Genomic DNA, 22,065 nt, shown 5'->3' on the forward strand with positions numbered 1-22,065 from the left:
CGAGGTAGAAAGGCTGGAAGGAAACATACAGTTTGGAAAAGTAAAGAGGTAATCAGGGAGAGACAAAAGGAAACTAGAGTGGTAGAAAGGGAGATATAAAGACAGAAGTGGAAATGAAAATTAAAGAGGAGCATAAAGTATGCACGGGAGTAGAGAGGTAGGAAAGAGTGGAGAGGAAAGTATTAAAAGTGGACAGAGAACAGGAAGGAGAAGAAAGGTGGCTATAAGGGTAAGAGAAGAGAGAGTAGAGAGGAAGGAAGGACAAGAGAGAAGAGAAGTAACCAGGAAGGAAGAGAATGAGAGACAGGAAGCAGAGTATAAAAAGGTCAGAGGGCAAGGAAGAGGGGTAGAGAGGAAGGGAGAAGATCGGAAAGGAGAGGGGAGGAATGGGCACTGGAGAATAGCAAGAAAGAGAGAAGATGTGGAACGCATAAAAAAAGAAAATGTAAGAGGACAGAAAAAGGAGAGATCCAGGAAAAGAAGAGTGAAATATTGCAGGGGGAGTGTGCAACGAGTGCTAGAGAAATAGCACCTGTATGGAGTTGTAGTTGGGAGACAAAGCTGAGGACAGTGGGCGGGGAATATTCTTGCTTTTTTTATTCAGGTGTAGGCTGTGCATCCCCCATAAGTAAATGTACTAATTGTCAACTTTTTCCCACTTTGATCAGATCAGGCGATTCTCTTATGACAGGGCTGAGACAAAGGTAATTATGAATAGCCAAAACTGGCTTAGGAGGTGACCAGTTCTTTTACTGGCATTGTATAAGTTAGCATCTGATGAGTGAGTACTCTGTTAATTGTTTGTTGGAATGTTAGCAGGTTAATCTCAGACGGAATGCATTCCTGTTCTGTAGTGAGAGATCTCTCTTCCTGCCCTGAAAAACATTGCTAGATACAAGGTCTACCCTGTATAATTTACTGCTGCTTTGCCTTCCAGTCCACCGGAGCCAAGTATGTTTTAGCAGAGGGTGATGTTGATTGCCTAAGAAATGTGACTGGGATGATTGGTAACCTCTGACTGAGGGATGTGGCTTGAAGGATCCCGTTTCCACTCCTTGTCCATCACTGTGAAAACTACAATCTCTTTACCAAGAAAGGAGTGTATGATATAGATAGTGATATAAGTTTTAGAACTGTCTAATTACCCAATTATTTGTCCACTGGTAGTCTGAACATGGTTGATAGCTTACCAGTAATAATATATGCGGAGAAGTAATATAGGTTTTGGGCAATAATCTTCGCCCTTCCCAAAACCCTATAATGACCTTGCTGTAGGCACCAGGCAAGACCCAAATTAATAACCACAGCAGGAACCTGTTCATTTAAATGCAACAAGATTGTGAGGCAGGATAGAAGGACTGGTCAAAATAGTTGAGGCTCCACCCCCAAATGAAGGCAAATGAAACATCCCCCAATAGCAGGCCTGTGAAAAGAGTAAAATCTTTAATCTCAAAAGCACAATGATAGACCTATAAGTCAGAGATACCATATATTTCAACCAACCAATCCTTCAGTGTGCACTGTGTAACGGAAAGCCAGTGAACCCGTGCCCATCCGAGCCACATGGGAGCACTCCTCTTCCAGGAAATATAGTGAGGCTTCCTACACAGCATGACAGTTCGATTGTGAATTGTTTAAGGATTTTAAAGTAGGAGGCTGGTACAACTTAAGAGCCAGTACACCAATCACACTGCAACACCAATATCATCTAGGTTCCATCCCGGACGGGTCTAAGAGTCAGAAGAGACACCAGATCACAGAGCAAGATGGGGTGTCACTAATCCTTCCAACCCCTAGATCCCACTTGAAACATCACTAACCACAATTCAGTTTGCTAGTGTAGCACCAAGCAATGTGCAGTGATGTTTGTGAAGTTGACAATGCTCTCTTCCCTTTTGACAACCCTAAGTAAAGGTGAAAGAAGACTTGACCAGACAGGAAGGTCAAGGGTTCATGGATGCATGGGAATACAAAGCTAGTGAAAGCTCAGAAGGTGTGGTGTGAGTAGAACCAACCGTATTCTCAGAAGCCTTCTCCCAGTTGTATCTGTCAAACACCCATCTAGTCACCCGCCTCTCCCTGGCTACCACCCATTATGTGAGCCAAATCAATGAACTAAAAATAGAAAAAAACAAAGCAAGCGATGTGGCATGACTGTGCTGTCATCAAGAAGGCGTAATGTACAAGAGTGCCTTGTAGAGAAGATAGGGGACCCAGCGATAAAGGTGTGCATGGAGCAGCTCAGGAAGGTGACTGAACTTCAAATAAGTAGCCAGGGACAGAAGATGGGGAAAGATAATTATTGCCAGTTTCACACATCGTGTCTTCATGTATTCCAAAGATCAGGGCCACCACCTCCCAACTCAGTACCACCCAATTCACAGGTACCAGAAAATGGAGGGCTGAGTTGGTGCCTCCCATTCCTGAATATTATTACCAGAATACTGTATCTCCATGTGGCGAATGTCCAGTTCATCAAGCCATTATGTCTACTTCTGTTCTATGCCATATTATTTTTTAAATAACCCCACTCATACTAATATTCTGTCAGGGTCTTCCCACTTCTATTTTCCACCCTCTTTGCCCAAGAAATTCTCCACATTCATACCAGTCAAGACATAACCACAATTCAGATAACCGTTTTCTCCCCTCCAGCCCCCACCTACAGCTAGGCGGACGGCTGAGTACTTCCCATTAATCCCTTGCACAAATAGAATAGCAGATGGAGAAAGATAAGGGAGAGTGGAATAACAGAGAGATAGGGAGACAGAAAGTGAAGAGAGAAGGTGCGAGGAGGTAAAGAGAGTGGGTGAGAAAGTGAAAAAGAGGGTCTGAAAGAGAAGGAGAAGAGAGCGAAATGGATGGTGAAGGGGAGGCACAATGAGAGAGGAGAGGGCAAAACAGATTCTGAGATATAGGACTTTCTCTGCTTGCCTTGGTCCTCACACAGGTGCAAACTGGGATATCTGAGAAGATCCTACAGACCTCTTAACTTAGCAGGCAGGGCAGCCAGGTTTAAAAGGTGAGTCGCTATATGGCTTTAAAGAGTCACCATCACCAACTCTGCATAAAACATATACAAGAGACTCCTGAAGAAGATTTTATATTTAAAAAAAGCTTGTACAATCAAAATAAATCTATCAATGAATACAGTTTAAAGCGAAAATCTATTAAGGGCAAATATATAGAAAGTAAGTATGTGTTCTAGTCTGAGGTGTGAAAGAGTTTTTAAATATTTAATAACAGAAATATGTACATATTACACTGTTTACAAAACAAAGGGATAGACAAAGGCCCACATTTATACACCACACAACATATAAGATATACAAGTAACCCGCATGTGTAATTTCTTTTACAAGAGTCCTTATGTGTATGTTATTAAATAATTAAAAACTATCACGTTTTCATACATCAGTACAAAATAATGTCTTTCTTTCTTTCTATATATTTGCCCTTAATGAACTATTCATGCAAAATGTACTCATTGATAGATTCATTTTCATTGGATCATATGTGACCAAACACTAATTTTCCCAAGCTTTTCTATAAAAACAACTCCCTCAGGAGTCTCTTGCGTATATTGTTTACCCATCTCCTGAGAGAAGATTGGGTTGTACTATTGTGTTCTACCTCTGCAGAAAGCTTGGCTAGGGAAGTCCTCCATATGCCAAGAATAGCAAGCCCCCCCCCCCTACTAAATCAGGAGCTTTACCAGGCCGTAGCTCCCCCGTCTCCACATTTCAGAAAGCTGCAAGCAGGACGAACAGGCTGAGATCCTCCAGCTGAGTCTGGCCACTCAGGTCCTTGTTGACCATCTTGTAGTACAGTCAATACTTCATAACCCCCTACATGCACACTTTACACTGTTTCTCACCTGCTAACAACACTGGAGGACTCCTGCTTCTACATGGTGGAGCAAGCCATGCCATTAGCAGAGATTTTGGACTAAAGCCACCTAGCTGCAACAACCCAGCTTCCAACAGCACTCATGGAGTAAGGGTTTGAAAGGAAGAAAGAGAGGCGCACGAAGCAGGCCAGTAGTTCCATGACCTCTGTGGGTCAGGTGGGTGGTAAGTCACAGTCTCATACTCATTCAATTTCTCCCAGTCTCTGTCTCTTACAGTCAGACTAACTCTTTTTGTAATGTCTTTGTCACTCAAAGTTTTAGTGGCTCTCATTCTCTTTAGCGTCTCTGTCTCAGCGAGCCAGCCTCACTCTCAGTCTGTTTGTCTCAGTCCCTGAGGCTTTGCGTTTCTCAGTCACTCAATTTTCCTCACAGTTTGTCTTAGTCACACTTATTCTATCTTAATCACACTGAGTCTGTATCAGTCACACTCACTTGGACTCAGTTATGCTTAGTCTTTTTCTCAGTACCAACAGTCACAATGGTTCACATAGATCTAATTTTCCGCAGAATTATTAGATGCAACTGCAAAATTACTGTGATATGATATCATGACAAGCCAAAGCATAGGTATCCATGGTTGACCGTCACTGTCAATATGTAGCCTTTCATACTGACAGCGACGACCCATTGAGACCACTACCTTTCTCCCATTGTGAAGTTACTGTAGGCTTACTAACTATGCCCCTTGGCTATCCATGAGCCTTGAACTTTGCCTCATGGGGCATCAACACGTGAGGATAAATACATATATCTATGTTGATGTTAGTGCTTTCACAAGGGGGTTTTGAAGCACTGCACACAAAGTAGTTCACACACTGCCCTCATTCTGAACTGATTTCAAGCCATACGTTCCCTCAGGCCATCCTCAGTCCTGATGAAGCCCTCTAATTCCTTGTGGGGTCAACACGCCGTCAACACTGTTCGCAAACAAACCTCCTGATACTTCACAACAGTGTGAGGGTATACAACCTTCTGCCTGGTCTAATAAAACTGAACTATAAGGTTGTTTGCTTACCAACATATCTTGGATTTTCACTCATTGTCTCCTATATTCATTTGGTTGTGACTGCTGCTCATGTGGGGGTCACTTTGCACTTGCAATGCCCAAATATTCATTTTCCGAAGCGATTTATGAGGTGAATAAATTCACATTTTTGCACCGGAAACCTATGCTCTGGATGGTCATAATATCATAGCACAATCGTTTTGCTTTTCTGTTTCATCCCATAATTCTTTGGAAAATGAGCTCTATGTGGACCATTGTGACCGTTGGTACTTGTAAATCCCGGGTTTGGATGGACATTTAGGTTGGTCTTGTGCAATTTATACTGCAGTCTTTTTCTACGTCACAGTGCATCTCTCCCTAAGTCACACCACCTCCTCTGCCTCTCGGTTTCACTCCTCTCTCGCTGCCTCTCTCTCTTTCTGCCAGAGACTTGCCCCAATAGCTCATCACCCCCTCTACCTTCCTCACCCTTCACTTAATCTCTGTACCTCCCCACTCTGCCTCCGCCCTACACTCTTCTCTCTATCTCACTCTCTTTCACTTGCACTCCTCCAACTCACCCTCCTTCCTGTCTTTGCGTCACCCTACTCTCCGCCTTGCCAACCTTTTCTCCACATCTCCATCTTCTCTCTATCCACCTCTCTCTCCTCCTCCTCTCCACCGCCTCTCTTTGCTTATCCATTGCCTTTCTGCTTCTCTACCCCCTCCATCTACTCCAAATGCTGCCATTCTCACCTGTCACACCCTCTACTCCTTTCCCTGGGTGCCTCGCTCACTTTCTTTATGCCACATCTGCCCTGGTTATCTGCCTCACTCACTCCACTTGTGTCACTTTATCTCTGGTGGATGCACACTCACCCGACTTCATGCTCTACTACAAGCTGCAAAATCCTCTCACTTTCTTTATGCCACATTCACCCTTCCGCACACCTCATTCACTCCCTTTATGCCGCATTCACCCCTGCTGCATGTCACGCTCAGCCCTCGCTAATCCCACCCATGCCTCAATAACTCCCTTTACATCCCAATTACCCGAGCTGCATGCTTCTCTTTCCCACTTTAGGCCACATTCACACTTGCTGCACTCCCCACCACATTTGTCCCTATGCATGCTTAACTCACTCTTTCCCTGCTATATCCTCCTTTGCTTCATGCATCTCTCACTGAGTTTAAGCCACGTGTATCACTGCTAGAATGCAGCTCTCATCTCACTGCTTGCTCTCCTCGGTCACTGAAAGGACAACTCATCACGCACTTTCTTCATGCCACATTCACCCCTGCCCTGGCTCTGGACACAGTGCATGTCCCACTCAATGCTTGAGTAAATGCGTCATTCACCCACTTCATGCGAGTGATAATAACAGACCGTCCTGATGCTGCAGGAGCAGAGATTGAGGCGGGAGTCCTTACAGTGTGTCAGTCGGTGGGGTCCAAGCAAACGAGCAAAAAAAATGCACTTTCATCGTGCAGTGAGACCAGGGGCACACTGCAAGTTCCACAAGCTGCACTATGCACCGAACAGCTGCTCTTGTTCCTGTGGCTCACTGTGAGATTTAGAGATGTTGGTTGTTGACAAGGCCCCAAAGTGCACCCCCACCCCTGCATCCCTCCAGCATGTGTCCCACTATATTCCCTAGAGCGAGGGGCATAGCCTGTTCAGCAAAACTTTAGTGGGAGGAGCCTGTAATTTCCCAACTCTCACCATAGCATACCCAACAAAGAGCCAGATGTCTGAAGCTTTTTTCAGGTCGCAAACACCCTGATTTGCAGAATTGGACCATTTGTGACAGTAAAAAGGAAGTTTCCGATGTACCAAACACTTTTTTGCGATTCGGTAACCTATTACAGAATCGCGAAATGGGGCAGCCATTCGGTATTAGGAAGGGCCTTGTTAAGGGCATCCCTTCTTAATAGCGACTCGCAGTGGTATGAATGAATGTTTCACAATTGAAACGTGATCGCAAAACATTCGCTTTTTCCCACCAAATTTACATTGGTGGTACCCCACTGCAAGCAGGAAGGGGTCCACAAGGGACCCCTTTCCTTTAGTAAATGATTGTAATAATGTTTTTTAAGAGCAGGCCTACCCTTAAAGAATAATAAGAAAAGATGTAATTTTTCTTTTTGAAAGGCATCCCGTTTTCCTTTATTTAAAAGCAAACACAGACATGGTCGTCTGCTGTCCCTAGTTGGCCACCTTTCTTGTGTGTTTAGCGATTCCCAATGGGTCATAAATTGCGACCTTGCTCATGAATATTAATGAGTTAGGTCAATTGCGACCCACTGGGAATAGCTACCAGTGTAAAACACACTCTTGTACATAGCTCGAGGGCCAGAATGGTCGTAGCGGGCACCGGGCAATCCCCCGGTGGGCCGCACGTGTGGGGGCCGGTTTTGGGCCCCTGGGGGCCGTTTTTGTTACAGGGCCGTTTAGCTGCAAAATCGACCCTGTAACAAAATCGGCCGAAAACCGGCCCTGGCATAGAGCTCGGCAGCACCCCCAACCCCCCTGGGGGGGGCCGGCCGAGCACTTTGCCAGGGCCGGTTTTGGTTCCCAGTCCGGCCCTGCATAGCTCTTTGTGATTTCCTAGTTATTAGGAAATCGCAAACTCAAAGCTGCATACACCTGGCCCTAAGATCCTAATTACCATGGGGCTCTAAGTACATTTTGCACCAGAAACCTTACGCAAGCACAGCACCAACCGCATATTTTCTATGCAGAGGGATGACAATGGAGTGGAAAAAACGGCAATACCCATTGAAATTCCCACAAAGTCAGACCTATTAAGACAGCGTGATCTGGATTTGTGTGAAATCCTTGCACCAAATGAATCCAAGGTGCACAACAGGGGTAAGTGGAATACTGCATGATATTCCTATGAACAACCAATACCTTCTTTGAAATTGCACATTTTGTACAACTAACTGAATGGTGACCATTGTGTAGGAATTTAGACTGGAAATTGTACCTCGTGTACAAACTGTACACAAGAAATCAATGTCTCAATGCTAAACATTGCTCCAAAACTTTTTTAGGGGCATATCATCAAGCACCGGCGATAATTATCGCTAAGCGCACTTAGCACTAGGATAATTATCGCCGGCTAACGTGGAATTTTATTGCTGAGATAGCGTGCTATCAGCAAGGCTTATCTCAAAAGCAATAAAATTCCAAGCGCTAACTGCCAAATGTGAGATTATCGCTGGAAATCCAGCGATAATCTCACAAACTTTGGCGATAGCTTGTTGATAGGGCAGGGCAGACTTAGTCATGATATCCACATTACATTGGATATAATGGCTAAGTCAAACTAAAAGCAGGCGTAAGATCTCATTAGTGATGCAAAGGTGGGCGTTATGGGAAAGGGAGTTAATGCAAGGATTCACGCGATAGCATGACCTTGCTGATAAGGCGATAAAATTATCGCCGCTTTTAGCCCGAAAACGGACGCAAAAGCGGCGATAATTTTATATCGCCTCCTTGCTGATTTGTCCCTTAGTTTGGTGGAGAAATCTCTTTCTCTATTTGCACAGTGTTGTGCTGCAGATTTCACCTGTGTTGTCTGCTTGACGTTTAGTTTAGTAAATGTGGGCCCAAGAAGTTATGCTGTGAGCAGGAGGTGGGCAGTTTAAGAAGTTGGGAACGTAGAAGGTCGTGCAGTGTTAGAGGTAAAAGTGACAGTATGAAAAGTATAACAAGACTCCGGAAGCATTTCAAGTACTAAGATTAGAGATCTGTGTATATTGTACAAAAAATAGGTTAATCCCTACCAACTGCAATACAACCCCAATCAGATGACAGCATGCTTGCCTTCACCACTGTCACCGCGCTTCCGTTACAGAGCACAAAAACCCCGCAACTCTGTAAATAGTAGCAAATGTGCATGTTTGGTGGTGTTCAGCAAACTGTTTCCCACCTTGTAATAGGTTGGAGATTTACTCCTGTCAGAGGCAGGAGTAAATACCTTTCTGGGTGGGATTTGCAATAGAAAAATCACAACATTAGGGGGATTTATGGAAAGGTTTCTTTAGAGAGGAATATATTTTCCTGTTGAGAAGAAAGAAACATTTAGGTAAGTGTCTTTGAAGCTTCTCTGATTTTTTTGCATGTAAAATGTGTGTCAATTTGTGAGTGAAAAAATAAAATTCAGAAACGTTTTTGAAGTGTGCACCTTGATACCTGTGAATTGTGGAGGTAACCAGGCGTAACCTGGTAAACTTTTGTGAATTTCGAAAATGAATAAATCTATATCCAGGTGAGGTTTCAGATCACCTGGTGCAGATTTGCCTATTTTCTGTGAATCAGTCCCACCCAATCTGAGGAGCAGGTGGTGCTGGTTGGCTTCATATCTAGAACATTAGATCTATCAGGCCTTAACATGTGTTGTTTCCTTTGTGTTCACCCGTCCTGCTATGTGTGGTGTAGGTGTGGGAGGGGTTCGATAGGTTGGAATAAATCTCAAAGCTGTTAGTGACAAGTGACATCTAACGCTGCCTTGACACAAGACTGGCAGATGCGCGTCTACTTCCGGCCTTGTCTGGACAGACCGCTAATCACTGACGTGTAATGCGGTTGGATACATGCACAACATGTTCCTCGCCACTTTGTAAGGGGATAGGTAGCCACACGGTGACATTTAGGATGGTTCTTACAGATGGGACATTGAAGTACTGAATCTATATCATAGACTCCGGTTTTGGAGTCCACTAGCTAGTACCTGACAATAAAGTCAACAAATGAAAATACCTAGCACAGAGAGACATGTATGAATCTCAGTGTGTACAAGGCTGTACGCTGTCTTATGGAGGCAGCGTCGCTAATAAGGTTAGTAGGATGCTTTTTACCTTGACACGTGAGGGGCACTTGAAGTTTAACATAGCTGAGTCAATGTCACTCCCCTCGTTCGATATGATTCACGAAGATTGGAACACAAAGGTTCAGTATTTAGAGCATAGGGATGGACATGTCAACGTTGCATGAGCGCGGGCACATATGATCCGTGGAAGGGACACACGAACAAGGTATACTTGACGATTATGGAATGTAGGAGTCTGATTATGCCGTATGTAACTCGACTGAATGGTATAATGATATATAATAGATGACACTTGATGGACATATAATCATTTGCACAAACTTAATACGGGCACTTTTTTAAGGGTGCTTGGGTGTCATTACTGAGGCAGTGTGCTTGTCCTGCTTAGCATCAATGACATATGACACATATTAAGCCACTGATACACTATATGCTTGATTTTTGCAGAACAAGCGTATAGGCAGATTGCTTTATGCTTCTTTGGAATGGTGATAAGATTACAATCACGACTGAACAGAGGTGGTTAACTCAAATGAGATGTAACAACATACATGGGACTGTGGAAGGTGGCCATTCATTTTTGGTAAGTCAGAGTAGCGTGAGGCCTTATCTTGAAAACAAATACCTCAAACATTGAGTGGATATATATTAATGACTGGCTTTGGTTTCTGTCCTTCATATTTTTGCAGATTATAAGTCAGACGACTATTGTCCTGAGGAGACCCTGAGACCCAACTGGGGTCGAAACGTCGACATTTGTTTCACTTGGTTGCTTCAATTGTTAATTAGGTCACATGCTGTGATGTGATGCGTTCATGTGCTTGTCTGCTATAAATAGAACCTGTGAACTTTTTGTTTGCTTGTGTCTTATGTGTATATATTGTGTATATTCTTCACACAAGAGCACTCTGTCGCTGGCACTTATGTTATTAACTATATTATTCCCTGCATATCAAAAGAAATTTGTTTTGCTAAACAATACAGAAAAATAATCACAGAAACCTGTGTTGGTATTTCCTTGACTATTTTGATTCACCTGTTTTTAAATTAAGAAACCCCAAAGTGTGTAGATACCACTTGGAATTTATGAGTAAATGCATTGAATGAGAGCTTCCCCAAATGGAGGGTAGAGGGTTGCTCATTATTTGGAAAAGAATCCCACGGTGGACGTTGTTTGTATACAGGTATTAGTAACCCTGGTCAACGTGAGCAGAGAAGAGGTTGTCCTTGTGAGAATATACTGAAAACACAAAGTGCCATTCATGGTTATCTGGTTGTGCCGAACGGGGTAAGTCAAAAGTTAAGGCCACCGTGATGGAGCGTGGCCCAGATACAGGGGCCAGTTTAGTCCAGCTGAAAAAGTTACCTTTTCATAGTTCATTGTAAAGTGTCAAGTCTGCGGTGGAAGAAGTCGCAAGGGGCATGTAGAGCATCACAGAGGGTCATCGCTGTAGACGAAAAGCAGGCTGTACTTGACGGATGGTCGTCGATCAAGTGTGAAGATCCTGTCGGTTGTCGTGGAAGGCTGTTGCTGGAGCTTCAAGTTGTCGGTCACAGAGGGCTGTAAATGCTGTAGCGCAAAGTGCATATCACACATTGCCGGCTGACGCTGGCAGTTCACCAGAGCTTCGCATTGGCGGTCATCGCCGGTGGTGAGATCTCGGTACAAATTGATCTTTTTGCAGTTACAAACAGTCAAACATTTCAGGACGTCTTCTTTTCTTTACACGAGGAGCTCAGCTGATGCCACACAATTCGAATTGTTTAGGACCTGGAGATGCACCTCTTGGGGATCAGGAACTCACTCCAGCAGTGGCCAGCACGGCTAAGGCAAGTTCAGGAACAGGTACAGGCGGTTCCAGTGGAGCAGGCCATACCAAAAGTCACATTTAGAGACCAAACATGAGATTCCCACCTGTTTACAAGCAACAGTTATCACTTAATAAATATAACAAGGTAACCCAATGATTTCCTATGGGAGAGGTAGGCCTTGCAGTCACGAAAAACAAATTTAAGAGTTTCTTATCACCAGAACATGTAAAACCTAAAAGTACATGTCCAGCTTTTTAAATACAATGCACCTTGCTCTATGGGTTGTTAATGGCATACTACAGGGGTAAATTATATGTATTAAAAAGAAAGGTTTAAACCTGGCAAATGTTTGTTTTTGCCAGGTTTAAAACTGCACACAGTCTGCAATGGCAGGCCTGAGACATATTTTAAAAGAGCTACTTATGTGGTTGGCAAAAGAAGTGCTGCTAGCACACCAGTAAAATTTAATTTATAGGCCCTGAAAACATGTTGTACGACTTTGCTAGGGACTTATAAGTATATTAAATGTGCCAATTGGGGGTTGGACGATGTTACCATGTTTAAAGAGAGCACTGGTTAGCAGTTGTAAAATGCACAGAGTCCTAAAAGTCAACAAAAAACGGTTCAGAAAATAGAAGGGTTGACTGAAGAGAGGGCCATATTCAAACCTTGAAATTAATGAATGAAATAACATTTCTAAAGCGCAACAATTACCCGGAGGTAACTAGGCGCTGGGCGGCAACGGACAGCATGAGGACTTAAGGGAAGGTCAGGTTATTTACTAAAGAGCCAACTCTTCAGGCTCTTCCTGAATTCCAATAAGTTTATCTTGGATTTTTGTTGTATTGGAAGTGAGTTGCACAGCCTCGAAGTGCTTAGAATGAATCCTCTCCCTCCCCATTTGGTTTTCTTAAATGTAGGGATTGTGAGATTTCCGCTAGTGGGTGAACACTGGGAGCGTGCCGGGATGTAGTGTTAAAAACTCTGCTTCAGATACTTAGGGCCAGTGCCTTGAAGTGCTCTGAAGGCAATACAGAGTGCCTTAAACTGAATCTGTTTGTGTATAGGAAGCCAGTGTAATTGGATCAGTGCTTGAGATATTGATTTATGTTTTGGAATGCCTAACAGGAGCCGTGCTGCGGCATTCTGCAGAGTTTGTAGCTTATAGAAGACTGGAAGTCCATGCACCCAACTACTAAACACAAAATGCATTTATTAGGGAGGTGTAACACTCCAAACACCCCTCCTCAATATACGCTCTTTGCACAGCAGTGCAGTCTCACAATACGGCTGTGATTGCAGGATTTATCATTAGTATTTTGAACTGTCACTGTGAAAATGTTTTCATTACCACAGTCCAGTTGAACTGTGGGGGTGTTTGTTTGTCTGACTACTGTACAGAAGTACCTTTAACAATCCCCTTGAGTGAAAGAAAAGCTCAAATGGTGTCTAAAATTGCATTGTTAAAAACATTCCACAAAATATATCCCTGCTTCCTCTTTCATTTAGAGCTTCTATTTAGTGCTTTATGGACCAAGATCCGCCTACCTATCTTCAGGCCAACAATTATAATGCAGCCCAAAGATGGAGATACCGCCAGTCAGTTGGCATCCTCCTTACAATTCCACCATTAGCCCACCTATCTTTCCCGTATGTCTAAATGGGATGGTGGTACTTATCATCCAATTGTTACATGGCTAGAGAGAGATTATGACATTTGGGAGGTGATGGTGTCAGCCAGGTATGAGCAGAATGTGATTGCGTCTCTCCCTAAGGCTGAGGGAACCTCAGTCGTTAACCCCTAGCCAGTCCCATGCTGTTACTGCACCCATGCATGTGGTACTGGAGTGGGAATCTTCTTTTCATGGTGGGGATTTAGGCTCCTCAGAGGACATTAATCTAAGTATTACAGTAGCTCATCACCGTGGGAAATCCATGGGATGCTCCTGCATTCTTACACATTCTTGGCAGTATGAAGGGAATCTTGCAATTCCCTCAGGCCCCATGGCTACATGCAGCTACAATGTGGTGTTAGCAGAAATGGGTTCCATTGCACAGCAGCCTAGGGCACCCACACAGAAGATTACATTGAGGTGGTAAATATACCACCATGCTGATGTCCGCCACCACCCTTCATTCACACGCTAAATCCTGGCATTACCCTTAATTGAGTTAACAAATCAACGACAGGTATGGAGGAGAATGATACCCTGTAGCAGTTTTTATAAATGGGTGGAGCTAATGTCACCAACCAGGCCTAAATGAGGGTCAGGGTGTGAAATGTGTAACAGTACTTGTCTGAAGGGTGTGCCTCAACAAAGTAGCCAGCGAAGGGGCAGTAGATGCGTGGACTCAGGTCGTTCACAAGCTGCGCCTTATAATTCAGCAGTTTCTTCCTTTCAGTTTTGATGAATTGGGCCTTCCAGGTCTCTGAAAATCAAAAGCAAAGCACACCAATTTAGCATTTATTTTTGCAATAATGATGTATAGATATAAGTTGTAAATCCATTTACAAGAAGTCCAATATTGATTTCATGTAAAATAAAATTGTAAGAAAGTTAATGCAGCTGTGCTATTGTTATTGTAAGGGGGCTACCAAACATTTAAGGTAAGTATTTACATAAAGCATTTATAACAGATGCTTGGATTGGGTGTCAGTGACAATGCTTGTGAATGAACATAAAGCCACAACTGATTCACTTGAATAGGCATCTAATTGAGTGAGATATCATTTTTTTGTCAAACTTTGTGAATAGAGTGAAAATGTTTGTTATGTTATTTTTATGTGAAATGTTCTATAGGTCCAGAGATGTTAATTGTTTACCTGTACGATCCATCAATAGTCTTATACTGTATTATCCCTTTTATAGGTGACCGCGACACACATTTGTTCCCTTTCATCCAAGGTCTTTAGGTAGTGTCCCTGTTGCTTCTGGAGGTCAAACTGATTCCACAAACATTTCAACCAACTTTCTTAGGGCCTGATTTGGAGTTGGACAGACAGGGTACTCCACATGGTGCTATGCTGGCTCCGTTTCTGGAAAATGTACTCTGATGGCCTGATGGTGTAAAAGCTATTGGAGTACAAGCATCCAACCCCCGCTATTTAGAGTAGTTGGGGTGATGTCCTTTTTTTGGCACTACCAGATTGTCACTAACAGAAAAAAAATGACCCCACCCACACTGGGAGAAAACTCCCAGGGTATGAGAGCAATTTGTTTTTTACAGTTTTTCAGAGGAAAACTCTTGCTTTTGAAATTTGTTGCTTGAAAACAAAAGTTTGGTGCACAACCATCAGAAACATGGTGGGTGGATGCGCACCAAACTTCTTGTGCTTCAAAAGAACCATTGTAGAAATGGGCGCCTGCCCCAGCTGGCGGCTCTACAGGGGTTCCGGGGGTGGGACAGCATAGGCATCTCTGTCCTGGGTGATGTTATGCAAGGTCAGATGTTCAAATCCTTTCAAGAACTACAGAAAGAATTCCAGATGCCGTGGTCCCAGTTTTACCGCTACTTTCAATTTCGACATGCTTTGTCCCCTAGCTTAGAGGGTCTGGAGTCGCTCCCGGAATTCAGCCCTCTGGAGGCAAAGGTTTTTATGGGAGATCTAAATGACCGGAAAATTTCACGGATTTATCAATCCCATGTTACTCACTGCTCCCCCACACTACAGAAGCTTAGAGGGGAATGGGAAGAGGGTGTGAGCACACTGGAGGAGGAGGACTGACCGAGGCCCAAGAAGCCCTGCGTGGGGGAGCCATAGCGATGCGACTCCGCTTTGTCCAGTTTAGGGCAGGGTTGATCACCTCTCCTGTATGTCTCCGCTATAGTCAAGAGGAGGGTACATTCATCCACACAGTTTGGCGCTGTATTTCCCTAGACCGCTTTTGGAGGGGGGTTTTTGCATGCCTCTCGGAGGTCCTGGGGTGGGAGCTTCCCCGCACGCCGCAGCTGGCCTTGCTTCCCGTCATGGAGGGAATAGGTGGCAATATTTACAAGCGACACCTCATGCAGCTGGGTTTTACTCTGGCGAAACGTGATATCGCCAGGGCCTGGAAGGCGCCTTGGCGCCCCATCGGTGGCTGCATGGAAGAACGGGCTAGACTCCTGCATGGGGCTGGAGCAACCTATCTTTGTAGCCAGGGGGTGTCCGCGCAAACATTTTAAGATTTGGAAACGATGGGCGGACTATCGGGGCCTGTTGCTAGACCCGCCATCAGTAGCAGAAGTTCATCTACTGGGATAAGTTACATGTCTATATTTGGACTGTGGGGTGCATTGAGGGGGGGACCCGGAGGGGTTCACCCTTCCCGCTATATCTACAGGATGTGGGCATGACTATGCGGATCTTGTGCGATCAGGGGGGGTGGGGTGGGGGTGGGTGGGAGTTTGGGTATTCTTTTCAAGTGTTGCTTTTTTCCGTTTAGATGTTATTTGAAAAAGTCAAAGTCATCATATTTGTGTGGTTTGATTTTGCAGTCGCCTCTGGGGTGCAGAGCTCTGCAATTTATGTGCAACTTGACAAATAAAATTTGTTTTCATTGAAAAAAAAAAAAAAGAACCATTGTAGCAGTGGCCCCTGTAAAGGCACAGAGATTACTATTCCTCCTGCAGATAACTCTAGATCACTGCCATGGTTTAAAGCAGGCCATGACTCTTTCAGTTCTGACAAGTTCTGTCAGAAATGACAAGTTGTGTCATTGTTTCTGCTTTGTAGATGAAAAGGAGCAGTACATTTTTCCCATTGAACTGTGTCATGTGCCCCCCACCTATAACAAAAGGGGAACCCCTTTACGACAAGGAATAGGGTATTAAATATTTACAAAAATAAAGTAACTCAACATTGTTTCTAACTCTTCTGGGGCCATGTATTGGGGCCACTTTCCCTCCTTGCGCCAGGTACACCTTAAAACCGGTGTGCAGGGTGCAAACACAGAATGCACTGCGCCCAGTGCAGCCGCCAACTTGTGCTACACTGGGGGTAGCACATTAAAGTGAAATGCGGAGCGCCTTTGAAACAGCTGCTCTGTGTTTCTCTGTGGAGTCGGCAACCTGCCTGCACTTTGAAAGGAGATAGAGATCTCCTTGTAGGCAGATACAGTCAGTAATTGAACCCACCTGCAAGGGAAGATCTGAGGGTCAATAGGACCCCCTTTATCCCCTGCACAGGGCTGCTCTCAGGGGGCGCACTGACAGTGCGCCTCCTGACAGCTTCTTTGCCTCTGCGCCTCCCTCTGTAATACGGCATGGGCACACAGGCAAAGGGATTCCCTCATTTTCATGGGGCACGCCCCCTGCGGATAGCGTTTGCACCTAATGTGCACCAGTGCAATTGGTATTACAGAAGAGGCCATACAATTATCTGCGGCCCCTTCTGTAATACCAAAGTGCCCCGGGGGAACACAAAGCAGGCACAAATGCCTGTTGCACCGTTGGGGCACTCTCTGTAATACGGCCCTGGTAATCACCACTCATTGAGTGATATTGTGCTATGCAGAATTATAGAGAGCACTATCATATGTCAGGTTATCCTGGCGCTGAGCTAGTGTCAACCTAGCGAAACCTAGGGTCTTGTGGGACTACTCGAAAAACCAGTTCTTCAGCTCTTCCAGAATTCAGGAATTGAGGAGGAGGCTCTTATGTGTTGAGGCAGGTCGTTGCACACTTTAGGAGCAATGAAGGAGAAGGCTCGACTGCCGGACCTGTTTTTCCATATGCTTGCGATGTGTGCAAGTAGGAGTCCGAACAAGCTGAGGTGTCTGGAAGGTTTGTGAAAGCAGATGGGATTGTTCAGGTATGTTGAGCCAGTGTTATGAAATGCCTTGAAAGTGTGGGTGAGGAGTTTGAATTGTGCTCGTTTCTGTATGGGGAGCCAGTGGAGCTCCTTTAGGTGTGGTGCAATGTGAGTTCACCGTGAGAGGTTGAGAGTGATTCTAGCCGGTGAGTTCTAAATGGTCTGCAGCCTTCCGATGAGTTTTTTGTTGATCTCGGCATAGAGGGTATTCCAGACGTCCAGCTTGCTTGTGACAAGTGTGTGTGACTGTTTTACAGGTGCTGATTGGGACCTATTTTGAAATCTTCCTCAGCAGCTTAAGGGTATTGAATCATGTGGCAGTGACGGCATTGACATGGGTGGTCAAGTTGAGTTTGCGGTCAGTGATGATTCTGAAGTTCTTGGCGTAGGGGGTGGGGATGAGTGGCAGTCCTAGCTCTGTTCGCCACTGGGTGAAGCCCTACAGCGAAGTTCTCTTTCCGAAGTTCACAATTTCAGTCTTGTCAGTGTTCAGCTTGAGGCAGTTGGTCTTCATCTTGTGGGTGATTTCAGTCATACATGCATTGAACTTGATCCCGGTACTAGGAGTCTTGTCCATGAGGGAGAGAATAAGCTATTTGTGATCAGCATACATTGATGTCGTGAGAGCCGATGCTGCTGCTAGAGGGGTCATGTATGGTTTAAGAGAATTGGCCCAGGGAGGATGCTTTCGGAACTCCACAGATCAGGTCATTGACATAAGATATGTACAGTGCCAGGCCAACTGACTGGGCCCTTCCAGTCAGGAAGGAGCAGATCCATCAGAGTGCTTGTCCTTCGATTTCAATGTCGTGTAGGCATTGGTTGAGGATGGGGTTGGAGACCATGTCAAACGCTGGAGAGTGGACCAGGAGCACGTGAGCCACCATTTCTCCTTCATCCTGAGTCATGCGGATGTAATCTGTGACAGGTATGCGAGCAGATTCCATGCTTCGGTTGGATCTGAAATCAGACTGAGTGGTGTTGAGAAGTTGGTGGTGGATGAGGTATTCAGTGAGGCATCTGTTGACGATTTTCTTTAGGACCTTGGCTGGGAATGGTAGAAGTGAGACAGGTCTTAAATTGGTGTGCATTGAAGGGTCTGCAGATGGGTTTTTTAGTAATGGGAGGACAGTTGCGTGTTTCAAAGCATCTGGTGATGGTCGTTTCTTCTGGGGTGATGAAGGGCCATGTGATTAGCATTGGCTGTTAATAGATAAGATTGAGAGGCATTTGGCAAGGCCTGTCGGGTCCAGTTGTGGGTTGAAGTTGCTATAAATGGTAGTGATTTTACTGATGAAGAATTGAGAGAGATTGTTGCAGAAGTCCTGAGAGGGGGTGATGAGGTTAGAGGCGGCCGCTGGTGAGGTGAAATCCTTCACAATGGCAAAGATTTCTTTGCTTCTGTTGGTACTCGCATCAATGCTGTAAGTGATAGCTGCATGTTTGTTGGCCAGATCATTTGGCGTAGCTTCTCGGGTTTGATTTGACCTAGCTCCTGTCTATGTGTGATCACAGTTTAGTGTTCTATTAATAAAAGAAAGTATTAATTAATGCCGAATAACACACACTTAAGTGTCCACAGGGGGATGTGGCCAAGATGGAGGGTGTGTGAGCTGCTCAAATCGGTCTCTGTCTACCTGCCATCAAAATGCTTCTGAGGCCGACTCCTAGGGTCTGAAACATCAGCCTACACCCCCGGGAACACCATGGAACTAGGCAGGGTGCTGGAACTCAGTTTAGAACCGGCAATTCCCTCTGCAAATGGCTCCTGATGTGACGGAGACAGGCTGCATGGCGGGGTATGGGGCTCACCCAGTCGGCAGAATGCCTCGTGGAGAGACAGCTGCAGCCCTACGGGAGCCCATGAGAAGCTGATCGCTGTGCCGTCCAGTGGCAGCCTCCAGGCCTAGGACAGCACCTACAGTAGAGTAGCCCCCTGGATACCATAGACTGCAGGAGAGTGGCCTTCACTAGCTGATGGCCTCTTCTGCTGCATCTGCTGCACAGCCTGGTTGATCACTGTGGATGTTCCAGAGCCTTGCAGGGCACTGGGGGCCATCTGATGGATCTGGTGGGCCTGTAGGTGAGGTGATGTCTAGGATGAGAGCAGGCATTCAGTACATCATTGACGAGGAGAACACCATGTGGTAGAACATCCACGACCCCGTTCAGCTTCTCTCTTCTGTGTTGCTCCTGTGCACCCCTAGATACCATAGATCGCAGGATATTGGCCTCCACTGGCTGCCACCTGGGCCACATCAGTGAGTCGTCCAATAAGACTTGCACAGCGGGCCTGTGTCGCACCATGATTTGCTGATGGGAGCTGGTTGGGGGGTCGACAAGCAGACATCCAGGGTCCTGACCCTCTGTGAGGGCCCCCTGACACATCTCCCTGGCATTCGCTGAGGCCCGAGGTGCCCCTACGCGACATCAATATCCCAGCTGCTGGGCTGAGGTGGGATATTTAAAGGCCAAGCCGCCAAGGGGAGATCAGTCCATGACAGCGGCGCAGGGTTAGAAATACCGCAATCTCAAGGACATGCTAGCCCACCCCGCTTCTGCACATCACAATGATGTAGTATCCACCTGGCCCTGACACTGAAGAGGACACACTACCCACACACTCCTTTATGGAATCGATGTTCTCCTCACTGTGGGGAATCACTTAGCCCTCAAAGAAGACCTCTTGCATGATATTTGGAAAGTGCCATAGCCCAGGCCGAGGAGCTGGCACAACTAAAGCGGGAGGTCCTCTGCCTGAGGGAGCAGCAACCACTCCCACAGGAATAACATTCGCATAAGGGGGTCGCATATTTGGATGAAAGGCTTGGATATAGCACATTACTTTCAGGCACTTTTTTGCCACATCCTGGGTGCAGTTGAGCAGACGAAAATACAACTAGACGGGACACGCAGGGTGGGACAGACAGGCAAGGATGGAGCATGACCCCTGGGCTTCCTAACCTGCATACATGACTTCCTTCTCAAGGACAACTTCATGCTTGCTGCAAGGGATCATCCAGTGCTTTTTGAGAGACATAAAGTGACACTGTACCGCAACCTCTCAGCAATGCCTCTTAATAAACGCAATATCACAGAATTCCTCAGGAGAAGAGGGGCGACTTAAAGCTGTGGCCACCTGTTTTGCATCATCTTTCACTGGGAAGATAAGCTTCACCATATCAGGTCAATAGAGGATGCACGCCAACTCCTGGATATTCTCGAAAACAACCCAGAAAAAACACCCAAGCAGTCCAAAAGAACAGCCAACGTACGTGAGTACAGATGGGGTCAGGTGCTGAGCACCCAACCAGATATGTGCCTGGAATCCGAAATTATAGCCCAGGATCGATAGCATCATCGATAGCATCACTAGAGATACAGATCGCTCAGTAATAGAATGAATTTGAGCCCCCCGCACTAGGGCCGGAGTGCTCCCTGCTTTTGCTGCATTTCCCCCAAGGAGGATGGCGGGTGGCGTAGAGGCTGGCGACACCAGTTGCCACGCCCTCCCCACCGGGCTCAGCTCTCATACATTACACACTTTGACTATTGTTGATTAACTTCTTGGTTGTTTTCATGGTTGTATGGTTTGTATTGTGAAGGGAGGGACTGCACTCACATCAAGCACAGACCACTGCTACTGACTCCCGCACTAGACCACTGGCCCGCACGACATAGCAGGCTAAATAGAGCATCAGTGCACACCCCAGGGTTGGGATTTGGGCGAATATGGTCTTACTCCCCACACACACTTAACCCTCAAACTCACTAGCCTCAATGTACGAGGCCTTTATAATCCCACAAAGAGAAGTGCAGTGCTTTCTATGCTGCAGAAGGTGGGGGGAAGAGATCTGTCTTATCCAGGAAACTCATTTGGTGTCACAGTATTAGCATAGGATGAGAACATGATGCTTCCCCCATCAATATTTTTCCTCTGGCCCATCCAAGAATGGGAGGGTGGCTATCCTTTTCTCGAGCTCCTTCTGCTCATGATAGTGACTATGCCCCAAATGATAACCAGAAACTGATCCTGAAACAAGCCGGGCCTGGGCATAATGAAAACTCCTGAACAAGCAATCCTTATAGGTGGGAACTCAACCTAGTAATGAGTAATGATCTAGCCAGATCTGGGCAGCATTTTGGCCAATTTGGGGCACTATCTAGGGAGGGTAAAGAATGATTATAAGAGGTGGGGCTGGGTGACCTATGGAGCGTGGCACACCCCAACACTAGAGACTCAGCATTGATAATGTCCTCGGATCCACAGCGGTGCCATATAGAGTCCGAGTGTTCTCCGTAGAACCCCGGGCGCTTCTGGTCCTGCACCACAGGACCTTTCATTCAACTTAGGGACCCCTGGGCTGCCGGCAGTCCCTTGGAAGTTTCAAGACTCTCTCTTACACCGGTCCAATACGGTCCAAAAGCTGATGTGTACCATAACAGACTTCCTGGCCACCAATGACATTGGCGACACATTCGTAGCCTCCCCTTGGGAAATACTGTAGGTAGTGATGAAAGGGGAGATCATTGCTATCTCCGCAGCTCACAATAAACTGCAAAAAGAAAAAAAGGATGGGATCAGAGGAGTGGGTTAAGGAATTAGAAACTATCCACAAATGCACCGGCACGCCTCGGATTTGGAGGCAGTTAGTGGGCACAAGATAGGACAGAATACGCCCTCCTCCACCTCCAGCACAAATCCTACACCAGGGGGGATAGATGT

The 22,065-nt window shown here is 45.7% G+C and overlaps 1 protein-coding gene across 1 annotated transcript in view; it reads right to left on the reverse strand.

Moving 5' to 3' along the window:
- Positions 1-22,065, reverse strand: part of LOC146822828 (cytidine monophosphate-N-acetylneuraminic acid hydroxylase-like) — a 682,085-nt gene that overhangs the window by 128,164 nt on the left and 531,856 nt on the right. The window contains exon 9 of the mRNA XM_085607021.1: positions 13,840-13,975. Coding sequence (XP_085463147.1) covers positions 13,840-13,975 — 136 coding nt within the window. The remainder of the gene's footprint in view (positions 1-13,839; positions 13,976-22,065) is intronic.

Source organism: Triturus cristatus, chromosome 5_2, assembly GCF_964204655.1.
Source record: "Triturus cristatus chromosome 5_2, aTriCri1.1, whole genome shotgun sequence".
NCBI classification, from domain to species: domain Eukaryota; kingdom Metazoa; phylum Chordata; class Amphibia; order Caudata; family Salamandridae; genus Triturus; species Triturus cristatus.